Raw genomic sequence first — 18245 nt, 5'->3', positions numbered from 1 at the left:
TACCATAGGTCCAAGAGCACAAGGTAGTGTGAAGCATCCTGGATCCTCTAACTTCTCTGGAACATCAAGCCTTTGGATGATGGCACTGCACTCATGGGTAAGAATCATCATGCTTTCCATTTCCTTCTTCTTTGCAGCTACAACATCTTTCAGGAACTTGTTGTATTGAGGAATCAACATGAAAGCATCGATGATGGGCATTGCAACCTGAGCTTCACTCATTTGCTTGTCAAACAAAGCCTTGTACTTCTCTAGCAGCTGCCTCTTGAATCTACCAGGGAATGGTAGTTTGGGTTCATAGGGAGGAGGAACAAAAGAATTCTCACTTGCTGGAGCAAGAACTTCACCATCTTTCACTGTTTTCTTCTCTTCCCCAACCTTTCCTTTACCCTTGGCTTCCACAATCTTCTCCAAGATTTCATCATTGATTTTCTCATCAACAATCACCACTTCATCATCTAAGTTGATGGCCACCTCCTCACCTACTTTCTCAGCATCCTTGGTGAGGGTTGTAGGAGGTAACTGCTTACCACTCCTAAGGGTGATAGCTTTGGCCTACTTGGGGTTTTGGTCAGATTTTCCAGGTAGGGATCCTTGCTGGCGAGTCTGGTGAGTGTTCATGGAAGCAAACTGATTCTCTAAATTCTTGACTGTAGAAGCAAGATGTGAGAACTTGTTGTTGAGCTCATTGTAGCTCCCATCAATCTTGGAATGAAGGTTCTTCAACTCATAACCAACATGCTTCTCACTTCTAGTCTGAGACTCCAAGATTTGTTTCAGCAGGGTGTCAGTGCTGCTCTCTTGAGGAGCAGAGGAACCAGATGAGGGGTTTTGATGAGGTTGATAGCTGCCTTGCTGGTTGTTTCGAGGCGGATAACCACTCTGTTGGTTGTTGGGGTAGGATTTCTGTTGGTAGTTGTTGTACTGAAAGTTGGGCTCTTTTTTGTACCAGCTACCATTGTTGTTGATGAAACACAGCTCTTCCTGACCTTCCAAACCCTCAACCTCATGGACAACAGGTGGTGTCTCTTGACTTGGGTTACCAACAAAGTGCAGCTGCTCTTGTGTGGCTTTATCAGCAAGGAGGATGTCTATCTTATCCTGTAGGGCTTTCAACTCCTTCCTCGTCTGCTTATCATCTGTTCGGCTGTTTCTGTCGTGGTCTCCACTGTAGACTGCATCACTCTTTACCATGTTGTCAACCAGCTCCTCTGCATCTTCCTCAGTTCTCCCCAAGAAGAACCCATTGCTAGCTGTATCCAGTCTGGCCCTGTACTTAGGAAGAGCACCACGGTAGAATGTGCTCAGCAAGCTCTCCTTAGAGAAACCATGGTGTGGGCATTGAGCTTGGTAGCCCTTGAATCTCTCCCAGGCTTCACTGAAGCCTTCCAAGTTCTTCTGTTGGAAACTGGAGATCTCATTTCTCAGCTTAGCAGTTCTTGAGGATGAGAAGAATTTCTCCAAGAATGCTCTCTTGCACTCATCCCAAGTAGTGATAGAGTCGCTGGGTAGAGACTTCTCCCACTGACGTGCCTTATCCCCCAAAGAGAAAGGGAATAACTTCAGCTTTAAGGCATCCTCTGACACACCATTGGTTTTTGACAACCCACATTAGCTGTCGAACTTGTCCAAGTGATCGAATGGGTCCTCTAAAGCCAAGCCATGATATTTGTTGTTCTCGATCACGTTGAGGAGTCCTGACTTGACCTCAAAGTTGTTGGCTGCCACAGCCGGTGCTCGGATTCCTAGTCTATGACCAAGAATGTTGGGCCGGTCATAGGTACCAATGGGTCGAGCTGCCCGCGGTTGGTGTTCTGCCCCTTGCGGTGGATCTGCCATATCAATATCCAATCGCTGCAAGTGGGCTTGTTGTTCTTCTTCTCTTCTAGCTCGAACACACTCCATGTCTAAAGCTCTGATGTCTGCTACTATTGGAACTAGGTTTGTTGGACCCCTGCTCCTCAAGTTCATACACCTGAAAGTTAAAGGTAGGTGAAGAAGAAGAATCAGTAACAAAAGAAAATAAAAATGACTTAGTCTCAAGTAAATGACTAAATCTCAATGTTCAAATCTACTCAGAATTTGGCAACGGCGCCAATTTGATATTAGGAGTTTTCAAGGCTCCTAAGACAAATGTTGTAGTATAGTGATTGTCGAACCAGTTCTGAGGGATATCAAAGCACTGAGAATACAAGTACTCACTTAATCTAAGTGCAACCAATGATTTAGATGAGTTTTAAGCTATGACTAAAACTAGAAAGCAATAACAGAATGATACATTCTTGACTAATGGAAAAGAGAACTCATGGGCATAGGGATTAGACCTTGGGTGATCACGTTTCGAACTAAGGATGACAAATGATCAATCAAACTATCTACCTTAAGCCTATACAAAATTCTAAGCAAGCTCTATGTCTAGATGAATGCTCATTTGCTAACATATCTCAAACATCAAATGTCTTTGGTTGAATAATATGAAAGCAATCATTACTAACAAGTCTATTAGCTATCTTAGCACCTTTAACAACAAATGTCTTTGGCAAAGTATACTAAAAGCCTAGGAGAGTTGTCTCAGGCATTTCATCAAACACCTTTCGGGTGGGAAATGCCTATTGATCAACTTTTGAGTGGCCAACTCAGAAGATGCATTAGAAATACTCTACTAGCAAGGAACAAGAATGATCTACACTAAAACATCCTAGAACTAACCTAATCACCCTTAATCTCCCTAACCCATGAATTCAAAAGGTGATTACTCACTAATCTCCATGATTCCTCTTAAACCCATATTGGATTTCAGATTAATCATGTAGAGAAATAGATAAGAAATCAACAAGAACACAAGAACATAACAATCAAAATCCAAGAGATGAACTTCTCAAGAGAGTTTTTGTGGTTTTTCTTAAGAACAAAAGATAATCAGCCTCTGGTGGCTACCCAAGATGTTTAAAACGTAGGTTTTTGAAAAGTAAAAACGTGCATAATGAAATGACCAAAAGGCCCTTAAGAAATCATAAATTCGCCAAACAAATAGACGCGGAGCGACCTCGGCACGTTGCTGCGAGAGGTCGCTCCCGGGTCGTTTCCTCGCGAGCGACCTGGCTGTGTCGCTCCGAAGACGTCGCTCCCGGCTTGCTCAGAAACCATAGACGCGAGCGACCTTAGGGTGTCGCTCTAGGAGGTCGCTCCCGGCTTGTCCGTCGCTCTCAAATCGACACAACCCGAGCGACCTCTGGGTGTCGCTGCGGTGAGGTCGCTCTAGGAGCTAGAGCGACTTCGCCTTGTCGCTCTAGGAGGTCGCTCTGAAGTGTAGATGGCGAGCGAGTTCATGGCGTCGCTCCGGTAGGTCGCTCCCATGCATTGCTCGTCCAATGATCACTTTAATCACCTCTAATCACCTCCCTTGAGCTCCAAATGTACCCAAATGTCTCCAAGAACTCCATGTGGTACTCCAATACCTAATGGAGACATATGTATGCAAAATGCAACCTAGACATGGCTTAATCCTAATCTATATGATGAAAATGCACATGAATAAATGGATAAAACAATGTGAATATGCAAGATATCAGGAGTATCAACTTTCACATAACAAACACATCCGAAAACACGTAAGTGATCTATCTTCGGTTTCTTCCCCTTAAAAATCTCATATGGAGTCTGAGACACCAATACTCTAGTAGCAACCCTGTTGATTAGGTATGTAGCATGACGAACAGCCTCTCCCCAAAGATGATTTGGCATAGACATGTGCTTTAGAAGACTCCGTGTCATCTCCATAAGCGTCCGGTTTCTTCTCTCCACGACTCCGTTCTGCTGCGGAGAGTACGGAGCAGTCAAGTGCTTCAATATCCCATTCTCTTCGCAGAACTCGTTAAACTCCGTAGATGTAAACTCTCCACCTCGGTCGGTTCTGAAACACTTAATCTTCATCTTCGTCTCCAGTTCTACAAGCGTTTTAAATATTTTGAACTTTGTAAACGCCTCTCCTTTATCTTTTAGTAGAATAGACCACATGTATCGCGAATGGTCATCGATAATGACAAAGATGTATCTGTTTCGTGCTGCTGTAGACGGAGAAATTGGACCACAAAGGTCTCCATGTACTAGCTCCAACACCTGATCAGCTCGATACGAAGTCGCTTGCGGGAACGGACGCCTTGCTTGCTTGGCAAAGAAACATGATGCACATGTTTCTTTATCGACTGTCATCTTGGGTAATCCAATAACCAGCTCCTTCCTTACCATTGTTTTTAATGATTCTGATCCGATATGACCGAGCCGTGCATGCCATGTTGTTGCATCATCCATACTCACGAGTTGAAGACACTTTGACTCGACGCATTCCATTATAACTTTGTATAAACGATTCATTGCTCTCTTAGCTCTGGTAATCAAGTTTCCATCCTTATCATGAAGAGTAAGGTATTCTTCTTTCATCCTAACATCACAACCCGACTCAGTTGCCTGACCAAGGCTTATAATGTTACTTTTCAAATCCGGGATGAAATACACATCGGATAATGTCTTGTTATCTCCATTCTTGCAGCAAAACCTGATTGATCGTTTCCCCTTAATATCAATGCGTGAGTCATCTCCGAATCTTACTTTCCCTGTGATGGTTTCATCAAGAGTTTGAAAGTAGTTACGATTCCCAGTCATTTGATTGCTTGCTCTGTTGTCTAGGTACCATAAGTTGTCTCCATTCGTACATACTTCAAACTCTTTAGGTTTTATACTCCCTTCGTTGAGATACACGATCTCATGCATCATCAATGCATCTGCTTCTCGTGTCTCATCTTCCTTGTTCTCATAAGTCTCTTGTAGTTTTAACAATCTGTCTGGGCAACTTGATGCAAAGTACCCGAGTTTGTCGCACCAGAAACATACCATCTTGCTCATGTCTATGTCTCTAGACCATCTACCACGTCCTCGTCCTCCTCTGCCATAGAAACGTCCTCCCCGACTTCTGTTTCTGTAATCTCCTTGATAGTCACGATACTTTCGACCTGGTTGTGACTGTGGCGTCTCATTATTCGCATAGAGTAATTTGCTTTGGTTATCTTGAGCTTCATCTTCTTCTTCGTAAACTCTTTCTTCATAGGCTTTTAGTCGACCTATTATATCCTCAAAACTTGTGGTTTTGATATCCAGAACTTGCTCTAGGGAAGCAACTATATGTATATACTTCTTGCACGGCAGAGATGAAAGAAATTTTTTCACCAACTTTTTCTCCTCGATTTTTTCTCCTAAAGCAGAAGATTTTGACGCTATTTCCGATAGCTTTCCTACAAAGCTATCAATCGTATCACTTTCTTTCATCTTCAAGCGATCAAACTCCGCCATTAGGGTTTGAAGTCTTGCTTCTTTCACTCTGTCCGCTCCCATATGTCTCGCCTTGATTGCTTCCCACACCTTCTTCACATTATCTAAATCACCAACTTGTAGTATAAGAGCTTCAGGAATAGATTGAAAGATCAGTGCAACAGCCGTGTCGTTCTTGTCTAACTCATCTGATTCTTTCTCGATCACATCCCAAGCTTTATGTACTTTGAGAAGGATTTCATCCGGATTGCCCACACAGTGTAATTGCTCGAGGTGAGCATCGGACAACTAATGGACGAGGATCCTCCATATTTTGTTTTCATCAGCAAAGTCGAAGTTGCTGTGATTTCTCCCATGGTTTTGCTCTGATACCAAATATTGTTTTAACCTCAATGTATGAACTCAAAAGATCTTAATAAGAACAACTCAACTTCTTATTGTTAGCTTAAGAAAACTCTCTCAAAAACTCAAGCTCTCACAAAGATCTCTCACAAACTTACAAGTTATACAACAAGTATGCATCTCCTTATATAGATCTATAAATCTCCTAATCTCATTAATCTTAACTTATTTAGATAACTCCTAAATAAGATAAACTTCTTTTTTCCTTTGAACTTAGTTTAGCTTGGGAATCAAGTTATCTTCAAGTTTACTTCCAACAAAAATCACTGGAGAAAGTTTCTTAACTATCCACAAGTAAACAATCGGGTTTCATGTTCTTTTATATACGCTAACAATGAATATAAAAAATGATTATATGAGTTTGTGGTTTAGATGGATCAGAACAGTAAAAACATTGTAAATTCTGATACTTCAGATCTGAGAGCTTTTTTTACGTCTCAATTACTATATAACATAATACCAATGGTAAATCTTTATCAGAACTACACTACTCATGACAAAAACATATTTGATTGTTACATGTTCTTGACTTAATAACATCGCTGGTACATACTCAGCGGAGGTCCTCTCAAGATAATAATATTTATAATGTACAAAAACTTTTATAATTCAATATTTTATCGTTTTATGAAATGTATAAAATATATCAAAGTTTAAAAAATCGATTTTAAAATAATTGTTTTTCATTTTTTTCATTTTAAACAATTTGTTTTTGTTTAATGTGAAGTAAAATGTTTTGCTAAGTTTCAAATACCATCATAGGGGGTGACATTCCGACTCATTGCTTTTTTCACTAGAAAATATCATCCAAATTTTATTGACAAAATCAATATTTTTCAATAAACTAGAATTTGAGAGAACTTATACAAATGACAAATCTAATAAGTTTGGTTTTCAATAGAATTTTTAAATACTAGATACAATAAACACTACAAGAAAACACATGCTTAACTACGAAAATTAACGAGGAAAAACAATCCTCGTAAATTTGCGTCGAGTTTACGACGAATTTACGTGAAAAACTAAAGTCATCGTTATTTCCTCGTAACGTAACGACAAAACTGTTTCGTCGTAAAGTGGATGTAATTTTACGAGTATTTTACGAGGAAAAACTATTTCCTCGTAAATACGACGTAAACTTTGCGTGGTATTTACGAGGGAATAGTTTACGTGTATTTAGCGAGGAAATTTTTGAATCCACCAACTTTATAGGTGTTACACGTTTTTTTTGCCCACCTAATTAATTTTCGTCGTAAATTCATAGCAAAATTACAACTACCAGATTCGAATTTTCCTATAAATATGGATGTTTAAACATCATTTTAAACACACCAACAACAAAAAACGTGAAAGAAAAAAAAATGGCTGGCTCCGGGAATATTTACGAGTTGCGGAAGTGGATGTATATGCATAGAGATGCTAACGGGAGAGTGACGAAAGAATACCTTGCGGGTCTGGAGACATTTATGCATCAAGCAGATTCAACACCGCTCGCCCAAGAAAGTGGTAAGATGTTCTGTCCTTGTCGGAAATGCAACAATTCGAAACTGGCAAACCGTGAAAATGTTTGGAAGCATTTAATAAATAGAGGTTTCACGGCAAATTACTATATCTGGTTTCAACATGGAGAAGGTTTTAATTATGATCAGAATGAAGCTAGTAGTAGTAATAGCAATTTTCAGGAAAAAGAACCGGTTGATCATCATTTGCATAATGAACATAGTTACCAGCAAGAGGAGATGGTAGATTATGATAGGGTTCATGATATGGTAGCTGATGCATTCGTAGCTCATGATGGAGATGAAGAACCTAATATAGATGCAAAAAAGTTTTACGAAATGTTAAACGCGGCGAATCAACCACTTTACAGTGGTTGTAGAGAAGGTCTCTCTAAATTGTCGTTAGCTGCTAGAATGATGAATATTAAAACTGATCACAATCTACCTGAAAGTTGCATGAACGAATGGGCGGACTTGTTTAAAGAGTATTTGCCGGAAGACAATGTGTCTGCTGATTCTTATTATGAGATTCAGAAACTGGTTTATAGTCTTGGGTTGCCTTCGGAGATGATAGATGTTTGCATCGACAACTGCATGATCTATTGGGGAGATGATGAGAAGCTAGAAGAATGTCGATTCTGCAAGAAGCCACGATTCAAGCCGCAAGGACGGGGACGTAATAGGGTACCGTACCAAAGGATGTGGTACCTACCAATTACAGACAGATTGAAAAGATTGTATCAATCAGAGCAGACTGCTGGAAAGATGAGATGGCATGCCGAGCATACTCAGACGGATGGTGAGATGACTCATCCATCAGATGCAAGAGCCTGGAAACATTTCAACAAAGTACATCCAGATTTCGCTAGCAATATCCGGAATGTGTATCTCGGATTATGCACAGATGGATTTAGTCCGTTCGGAATGTCAGGGAGACAATATTCATTGTGGCCAGTCTTTCTTACTCCATACAACCTGCCACCGGAGATGTGCATGCAACGGGAGTTACTATTCTTGACCATATTAATACCTGGTCCGAACCATCCAAAAAGGTCCCTGGATGTTTTCCTACAACCACTGATAAAAGAGTTGAAGGATTTGTGGTCAACAGGGGTGAGGACGTATGACTGTTCAACGAAGACGAATTTTACGATGCGAGCGATGCTTTTGTGGACCATAAGTGATTTCCCTGCCTATGGGATGTTGTCTGGATGGACTACACATGGGAGATTAGCTTGTCCATATTGTAATGGAACGACAGATGCGTTTCAACTGAAGAATGGTAGGAAGACAAGTTGGTTTGATTGTCACCGTCGATTTCTTCCCATTGGCCATCCTTACCGAAGAAACAAGAATTTGTTTAGGCACAAAAGGGTTGTGAGAGACACTCCTCCTCCATATCTAACTGGAGAACAAATTGAAGCGCAAATCGACTACTACGGAGCTAACGAAACAGTTCGTTGGGGTGGTAATTGGCATGTCCCTCGTAATATGCCAGATTCTTACGGTGTTCATCACAACTGGCACAAGAAGAGTATATTTTGGGAGTTGCCATATTGGAAGGATCTTCTTCTGCGCCACAACCTCGATGTGATGCATATAGAGAAGAATTTCTTTGAGAACATCATGAATACAATATTGAATGTCCCAGGGAAGACAAAAGACAACATAAAATCGAGGTTGGACTTGCCGGATATTTGCTCAAGAAGCGAGTTACATATTAAAAGCAATGGACAAGTTCCCGTTCCGATATTCAGATTATCTTCAGAAAAAAAGTCGGTGTTGTTCAACTGGGTGGCATCAGAAGTGAAGTTCCCCGATGGGTATGTTTCGAATCTCTCTAGATGTGTTGAAAAGGGTCAAAAGTTCTCCGGGATGAAGAGTCATGATTGTCATGTATTTATGCAACGACTACTGCCCTTTGCATTTGCGGAGCTACTTCCAACAAACGTACATGAAGCACTTGCAGGTACGTAGTGTATTATATCACAATAATTTACAAAATAATATATGACTAACAATGTGTTTAATTTTTTTTTGAATATAAAAGGCATTGGAGCATTTTTCAGGGATCTGAGCACACGCACTCTTAAAGAAGAAGTTGTGGAACAGCTTCAGGAGAACATTCCCATCTTATTGTGCAACTTGGAGAAGATATTTCCTCCCGGATTTTTTGACGTCATGGAGCATCTAGCTGTCCACCTCCCATATGAGGCATTGCTTCGTGGACCTGTACATTACGGATGGATGTATCAGTATGAGCGAGCCATGAAATATTTGAAGGGAAAAGCAAAGAACCTCGCCAAAGTTGAAGGTTCTATAATTGCTGGAAGTTTGACGGAAGAAGTTTCTCACTTCACATCGTACTACTTTGCGTCAAAAGTACGTACACGGAGAAGAGCTCCAAGAAGATATGATGATGGTGGTGTTGCGCCAACATATGCAGTTGCTGGTGTTCCAGACATCTTTAGCCAGATTGGGCGACTCGGTGGGAAGTGTAAAGAGGTTTGGTGGTCGAGTGAAGAAGACGCTCATAGTGCACACACCTATATTCTACTCAATTGCGAAGATCCATTGATGCGTTATTTTGAAAGGTAACATATATTGACACTTCGAAACACATATAAGTATAATTAATTGTATAATTGCGAGAGATTCATTCCTATAAAATGTGATTTTACAGCCTATTTGTTTCTCAAGTCGAAGAAACATTTCCTGGTATATCCACAAGTGACGTAGACAAAAGGAAAGATCAACACTTCATTAAGTGGTTGCGGAATCAGGTACTAACTAAAACTTTTTTTCATACATTATCTGTATTTCATTAACATTCTCTTTATTTTTGCAGGTTGATTATGACGACGACGATGCAGATTATCCTAAGTGGTTACACGAAGTAATTCAATCTCCACTTGTAAAGGTCACCACATCACAGATGTATTTCACACGAGGCTATACTTTTCATACATATGACTATGGTAGACAGCGGGCGACCAGTAACTATGGAATATGTGTGAAAGGGGAAACAGATTTCTACGGGATCTTGACGGAGATTATTGAAGTCGAATTTCCAGGGATACTGAAGCTGAAATGCGTCCTCTTCAAATGTGAATGGTTCGACCCCGTCGTCAACAGAGGTGTTCGGTCTAACAAATTCGGTGTAGTTGATGTCAACGGTGGACGAAGGTACAACAAATTCGAGCCTTTCATCTTAGCTTCACAAGCAGACCAAGTTAGCTTCCTTCCATACCCTCGGATGAGAGATTCAGGTATAAATTGGTTAGCAGTGATCAAAGTTACACCTCGAGGACGAATCATCAGTGGAGAAGAACCACCATTGCAAGAAGAACAGATAAATGAAGTCGAGGAACCTGAACAAGAAATTGATGACATCCTTCTCATTGATCCGCATAATCACGAGTACGAAGATCTTACCGATGATGCCACAGACGAAGCTGTTGAAGACGAGTTTAATGAAAATGATGATGTTTCTAGTGATGACGAGAATGTCGATGTATCCGATTGATGTATTTGTTTTATGAATAAGATGAGGGAGTTTGTTTTATGAATAAGATAATGTGGGGTTTGTTTTATGAATAAGGTAATGCTGGGAGTTTGTTTTATGAATAAGCAAATGTGGGATATTGTGGTTTGGAATGGAAATAAAGATGGAGTTTGGAATATATGAAGTAGAAAATAAGGAATATGGGGTTTCGGGTTTTTGGTTTCGGGTTTTGGGTTTTGGGTTTCGGGTTTGGGCTTTCGGGTTTCGGGGTTTGGGGTTCTAGGGATATATGAAGTAGAAAATTAAAGATGGGGGTTTGGAATATATGAAGTAGAAAATTAAAGATGGGGGTTTGGGTTTCGGGTTTCGGGTTTCGGGTTTCGGGTTTGGGGTTTCGGGTTTGGGGTTTCGGGTTTCGGGTTTGGGGTTTCGGGTTTAGGGTATGGGGTTTGGGGGTTGGGGTTTCGGGTTTCGGGTTTCTGATTCTAGGGATTTAAACATAACACTCGTTAATTCCACGTAAGCACAAATCGTCGTAAAGTCCACGCAGGATGAAATCGTCGTAAAGTCCACGCAGGATGAAATCGTCGTAAAGTCCACGTAGGATGAAATCGTCGTAAAGTCCACGCAGGATTAAATCGTCGTAAAGTCCACGTAAGACAACGAGGAAATAACGACGAAACCTAAAATTAAATATGGGGTTTGGGGTTCTAGGGATATATGAAGTAGAAAATTAAAGATGGGGTTTGGGGTTCGGGGTTGGGGTTTCGGGGTTGGGGTTTCGGGTTTGGGGTTTCGGGTTTCGGGTTTCGGGTTTCGGGTTTGGGGTTTCGGGTTTTGGGTTTCGGGTTTCGGGGTTGGGGTTTCGGGTTTCGGGTTTCGGGTTTCGGGTTTCGGGTTTCGGGTTTGGGGTTTGGAATATATGAAGTAGAAAATTAAAGATGGGGGTTTGGAATATATGAAGTAGAAAATAAGGAATATGGGGTTTGGGGTTTCGGGTTTGGGGTTTCGGGTTTCGGGTTTGGGGTTTCGGGTTTGGGGTTTCGGGTTTCGGGGTTGGGGTTTCGGGTTTCGGGTTTGGGGTTTCGGGTTTAGGGTATGGGGTTTGGGGGTTGGGGTTTCGGGTTTCGGGTTTCTGATTCTAGGGATTTAAACATAACACTCGTTAATTCCACGTAAGCACAAATCGTCGTAAAGTCCACGCAGGATGAAATCGTCGTAAAGTCCACGTAGCATAAAATCGTCGTAAAGTCCACGTAAGACAACGAGGAAATAACGACGAAACCTAAAATTAAATATGGGGTTTGGAATATATGAAGTAGAAAATTAAAGATGGGGGTTTGGAATATATGAAGTAGAAAATAAGGAATATGGGGTTTGGGGTTTCGGGTTTCGGGTTTCAGGTTTCAGGTTTGGGGTTTGGGGTTTCGGGTTTTAGGTTTCGGGTTTGGGGTTCTAGGGATATATGAAGTAGAAAATTAAAGATGGGGGTTTGGAATATATGAAGTAGAAAATTAAAGATGGGGATTTGGGTTTCGGGTTTCGGGTTTCGGGTTTGGGGTTTCGGGTTCCGGGTTTGGGGTTTCGGGTTTCGGGTTTCGGGGTTGGGGTTTCGGGTTTGGGGTTTCGAGTTTCGGGTTTCGGGTTTGGGGTTTCGGGTTTTGGGTTTCGGGTTTCGGGGTTGTGGTTTCGGGTTTCGGGTTTCGGGTTTCGGGTTTCGGGTTTGGAATATATGAAGTAGAAAATTAAAGATGGGGGTTTGGAATATATGATGTAGAAAATAAGGAATATGGGGTTTGGGGTTTCGGGTTTGGGGTTTCGGGTTTCGGGTTTGGGGTTTGGGGTTTCGGGTTTCGGGGTTGGGGTTTCGGGTTTCGGGTTTGGGGTTTCGGGTTTGGGGTTTGGGGTTTGGGGTTTCGGGTTTCGGGTTTCGGGTTCTAGGGATTTAAACATAACCCTCGTTAATTCCACGTAGGATGAAATCGTCGTAAAGACCACGTAAAAAGATTTAAACATAAATCACGTTAATTCCACGTAAGCAAAATCGTCGTAAAGTACACGTAAAGAAAAACACGGGCCTTTGTGATTCCTCGCCATTTCCTCGTAAAAAAAACACGGGCCTTTGTAACTGCTCGCTATTTCGTCGTAAATTTACGACGAATTTGCGACGATATGTAATCTTATATATACACCCGACCGCTCACTCTTTCTTTCCTCTCTACTTCCTCTCTACTTCCTCTCCATTTCGTAGCAATGGTAAGCCTCTCTGATTCCTCTCTAATTTGGTTAGTTTAGGATATATTAGGTGGTTAGTATAGGGAATTTAGATAGGTTTGCGGATTTTATGTTATTTAGTGTTGATTAGGTGGATAATGTTGGAAAATATATTGTTGATGTTAATTTTAAAAATTTCATTTTTTTTTCCAGGTTCGAAAAGGAAGACTTACTGCCCATTACAGAGAGATCTTCGGTGAGCCGGGTAGTCGTTTAGACCCGGCCTCTTCTTCCGCTCCCAGTTCTTCGGGCCAGGAGACTGTCCCCGAGACTCAGTACACTCAGAGAGTCTCTGGGTCTACTTCTTCTAGTGCACCATCGGCTCCTCATGTGCCTCCTCCGATGCCTCCTCCTGTGCCTCCTCCGATGGCACCTCCGATGGTCGCTGATATTCATCCTGATCTGATGGTGCCTCCGAGTGCTCCTTACTCGCAGTACACGGTAGAGGACATTCTCAGTCTGCCAGGCAGAGAAGGTTTACCAGTCATCGACCCAGACCGACCGGACGGAACGTTGTGGTATGTTGCATTAATTTTTTTAATTCGTTTAAATATCTTTTATAACATTAAAAAATAATTTATATTTTAAATTTGTATTTTCCAGGTGGGGGGTTGACGGATGTCTTGCATCGGACGTAACCGACACGATCAAGGGTTACTTCTCCATGGCACATCCAAACTGGAGTAAGACGCCTCACTACGTCAGAAAGACGTGGTTCAAAATTTACGCTGTAAGTTTCTATTAATTAATTATATATTTTTTAATTTTTTCATGATTTATATATATACTTTCTAAAAAACTAATTGTTAATTTATTTTTTCCAACAGCAAAAATATAATTGGGCTTTGGGGATCACTGAGAGGGTGAGGAAGAAGTTTAACGCGAAAGCGAAAGTTCGCTTGTTGGACACGGTCTCCAACTGGAAGGGTGACTGGATCGTGAAGGGGTATGAGCGTGGCAAACCCGCTGAGCTCACCACGGACGTGTGGGATGGCCTCATCCGTTATTGGCGCCTTCCTGATTCGATTAGAATCGCCCAGGCTTGCTCTAACTCCCGTAACACGGTCGATGAGCACGGGAACGGGCCGATGCTTCACACTACGGGCCAAAAACCCCACGCCGGTGTCCGTTTGGAAATGGTAATTAAATATTTTATTAAATAATTTTTTTAATAATTATATTAATTTATTCTAACTTTCTTAACTGTTTTTTAGGCCAAAGAGACGGGACATCTCCCGTCTCTTATGGAACTTTACGAGAGGACCCACAAGAACAAGGCGGGCGTATTTGTAGATGGCAAGTCCGAGCAAATCTACAACGACGTAGTTGCTCGGGTTGAAGACCGCCAGACTCAGCTGACCCAGCAGTCTACCGACGGATTACCCGTCACCTTATCCACACTTGAAGTGGATAAGATTTACGAGGAGGTAAATTTTCAAAAAAATTAATTTTTAATTATTCATTTAATTTAACTTTAAATATTTACTTACAATATTTATTTTTTTGTTTTTAAGGTTGTCCCTAAAAAAAAGGGACGGACATTGGGTATTGGTTCCGTCAACGATGTTCCGAGAGCGACATCGTCTTATGGTCAGCGACGGGATGATGAAGTCACGGAGCTGCGTAGAGAGTCCGCTCAGCTGCGTAACGAGTTGACCGCGACAAAATCTCGTATGGGTGGAGTCGAGGGCTTCTTAGACGTTATTGCGGCCACAAATCCGGAATGGGAGTCCATGTTGAGGAACATGCGACAACAACATCCCATTCATGGCGAGTCATCCGGCGACGTACATAACGAGGCGGATGTTACGAGGAGGAGTGATGAATTCTACCGGGCGATGAACGACCCTTAGTTTTTTTTTGTTGTTGTATTATATAAATTCAAAACTTATTTATTTATAAAATATTTTCATATGAATTTATTTTTATTTTGAATTTTAATTTATTATTAAATTAAATAATTTTAATTATTTTTTTATTATATTTTAAAATTCTGTAAAATAATAAAAACGAAGTAAATTCGTAGCTAATGTACGACCTCTTTACGTGGAAATCTTACGAGGAAATGACGAGAAACAGTTTACGAGTATTTTACGAGGAAGTATTTACGAGGAAATAACGAGGAAATGTTTACGACCATTTTACGAGGAAATCATTTCGTGGTTGTTACGTGTATTTTGCGAGGAAAATCTTTCAAGGTATTTACGTGTAGATTACGAGGAACTGTTTTCGAGTTATTTACGAGGAATTGTAGCGACGTCCTTACGAGGAATTGTAGCGACGTCTTTACGACGAATCGTTCTACTTCGTCTTTACGACGAAATATATTCCTCGCTAAGTTACGACGAATTAGCGAGGAAATATGTGTTACGACGGACGTGTAACGAGCAAACGCGTTTCCTCGCTAATTCGTCGTAAAGCCTCTTTTACGACGAAATAACGAGGAAAACCGCCCTCGTTAAGATTATGTTTTCTTGTAGTGAAAAAGGGATTTGAATGACAAAAACAAAATAAAATAAGAAGGGTTTTGGAAAGAAAAATGAAAAACTGTCAAATCTTTGATCCAGTAAGACTCCCCATTGTTGACTTATCACATAAGATAAAATGAATCAACTATCTTTTACGATAAATTTTTTAGAACAATCAAAATCACTCAGGTTGTTAGATTTTAGTGTATTTTCATTTTATTTGTGTATCAACCGTCCGTCAATCCAAGTGTTTTGGGATGTTAGTATGAGAAGGAAGTCTTAGTCCGTAGGTTTTTAGATTTTAGTATATTTTCATTTTATTTGTGTATCATATCTTTTCTTATTTTAATGTTATGTGTTTTTGACGTTTTTACTTAGGTTGTGAATATTGGACCTCTAGAATTATGAAAAGTGATTAATATCAATTTACAATAAGAAGAAGTGATTTATTTCAAATCCAAATTATCTAATGATATTTTGTTATTTATAGAGAAGATTTTGATCTATAATATGCACCCCTTATATAAATAAATAAAAAGTTAATACATTAATTGTCAATATAAATACTAAAATTAGATGATTGTTAATATTAATTTAAAATTTGTATTAAGTTCAATATTTAGATTTAAATTTAAATTAATATTTATTTCAAAATTTGTTAAAATATATATTAGTCCGCACAAGTTGTGTAGACACACCTAGTATTTAAATATTTTAGCATACGACATTCAAACATTTTAGCCAGACACTTCTAAAAATAACACGATTTGAAGTTTTTGTTAACATTCATTTAGACCATCTCTAATTTATTATTATTTTTTTTAAAATAGAATAATTTGTAATAAAGATAAACTTTACCCTAGTGTATTTTCTAAAATAGTATTTTCTAATTGTAGAGAAAAAAATGTTATTTATTCTCTGATTATAGAGGAAAAATAACAATCTCTGTTATATAACAAAAATAGGGATAAATTTAAAATTAATTTACCTCTAATTATTATAAAAAGAAATATATAAATAATTGGATATGCTCTTAATTAGCATAAACTGTATATTTGAATACCACTTAAGTTTACCTCTCGCTGTAATTAAATCAGATACAAGTTCACAAACCAGAGACCTGGTGGTACATCACAAAATAGCTATGACTATTTTGTTTCTTGCTTTGGTTTTAAATATATTATATGAGTGCAGTGACAAATGCAAGCAAAAATACAAAGACCAAAACCCATTGAGACGCGTAAAGGAGAAATATCTACCGGAGACTTATGCATGAAACTAAGGTCTACCACATTTGTCCTCTTGCTTACAAATTTTCGACGCAAAAGACCCGTGATATAGCTCTACGGTTGCTATATAGGAAGCTCATTACATTAATGGATCACGATAGAGTTGAGAGAGAGAGAGAGAGAAAAGAGGGTTAAGATAAACAAAAAAAAAGACAGAATGGGTAAGAACAATACCAAAATCCTCATCACAGCTCTTGTGATGGTTGTAACCGCCGCGGTGATGATTGAAGAAGCTACGAGCATTCCCATATGTGGCGTCAACACAAACGACTTGAAGAAATGTAGTCCAGCTGTCACTGGAAACAACCCACCACCTCCCACTCCCCAATGCTGCAAGGTCGCCAAAGCCGCTAATCTTGAATGTCTCTGCCCGTACTTCACCAGGTCCGGGCTTGACCCGGCAAAAATCAAGGCTCTAGGGACCAATTGTGGCATTACTAAAAATCCCTCCTGTTTGCCATGGTAAAAATCAAAAGTACCATTAAAGTTATTGGAAACTGGTTGAATATAGGGAGAAAGTCTTACGCTAATTTTGTTTATTCTTTCTTTAAAACGCAGATTGAAGAACTGAGCTGGAAGGGACAAATGCTGGCCTGCCACAAGATTAAGTCTCTAAGTTGTTATGTCTTTTGTTGTTCTATATATTCGAATAAACCACCAGATTTTGCAATTATTTTTCAGTCACCTTTTTCTAAATAAAAAAACCGTGTTCTATATATTTAATAAATCAATAAAGTACTGTTTTGTCTTAATCCATTGTGTTATTTACTTACTTTAATATTCAAAATCAATAAAGAAAGAAATACAAAATCATTAAGAATCATATCAACTAAAATGTTGGAATGAGAATGTTCTTAGAAATTAAAAGTTTCATATCTTGCCGAACTTGGTCATGGTTGAGGTTTTTGTACACGAAAGCAACAAATAATTGTGACTGGTTATGAGTTAAGGAAACTGATGTAAAGAAAAACATCACACACAAAGTCAGATCTTTAGTCTAACAAAGTATTGATTTTTTTTTTTACGAAATTTTCATATCATACCAAGAATTAAAAACATAATAAGATTGCTAGAAAAATCAGAAAAGCTTTACAAAAACAAAAATTCATGAAATCAATTGAAAAATAGAATTCAGGAGCCAATTAAAGCGATCAAATTATTTTACATGCAACTTTAATCTCTTTCACTCGATTGTATCGTGTTTTTGTTATAGTTACCAAGAATTTTTATAAGAAAATACACATTATTGGTTATAGACTACGTCAATTTTGCAAGATGTCCAACAATATTGACACGACGCGCCTAGTCATTTTTATTGGTATTCTTAAAGTATAATCCAATAATTATGTATATTAAATAAGCCAAGAATATTTGTTTTACATTAATTTTATTTTGCTTTATATTAGCAGAAGAAAATAAGTATGGATAAATATTTGGATCCGAAGAACCGAACCGAACTAGATTTGAAAGTAATACTAAACAC

General features: G+C 39.4%; 1 protein-coding gene and 1 non-coding gene across 2 annotated transcripts; both read left to right on the top strand.

Annotated features, from left to right (window-relative positions):
- The first annotated feature begins 1324 nt into the window (after positions 1–1324).
- Positions 1325–1431, top strand: LOC125593518. Its single transcript, XR_007329422.1, has one exon. It is a non-coding gene; the product is annotated as a small nucleolar RNA R71 (small nucleolar RNA).
- A 15413-nt stretch (positions 1432–16844) lies between these two features.
- LOC106407145 (putative lipid-transfer protein DIR1) lies at positions 16845–17514 on the top strand. Its single transcript, XM_013847944.3, has 2 exons — positions 16845–17224; positions 17321–17514. Coding segments are annotated over exons 1-2 (306 nt in total). The 5' UTR covers positions 16845–16919; the 3' UTR covers positions 17322–17514.
- Positions 17515–18245: the final 731 nt, after the last annotated feature.

This window comes from Brassica napus, chromosome C9 (assembly GCF_020379485.1).
Source record: "Brassica napus cultivar Da-Ae chromosome C9, Da-Ae, whole genome shotgun sequence".
NCBI lineage: Eukaryota > Viridiplantae > Streptophyta > Magnoliopsida > Brassicales > Brassicaceae > Brassica > Brassica napus.
Note: the sequence above shows the minus strand (reverse complement) of the source record. Positions and strands in the feature narration are given on the sequence as shown.

Bases quoted from the DNA above. Each gene is read 5' to 3' on its own strand.
- LOC106407145 (XM_013847944.3), top strand. From the start codon at position 16,920: ATGGGTAAGAACAATACCAAAATCCTCATCACAGCTCTTGTGATGGTT.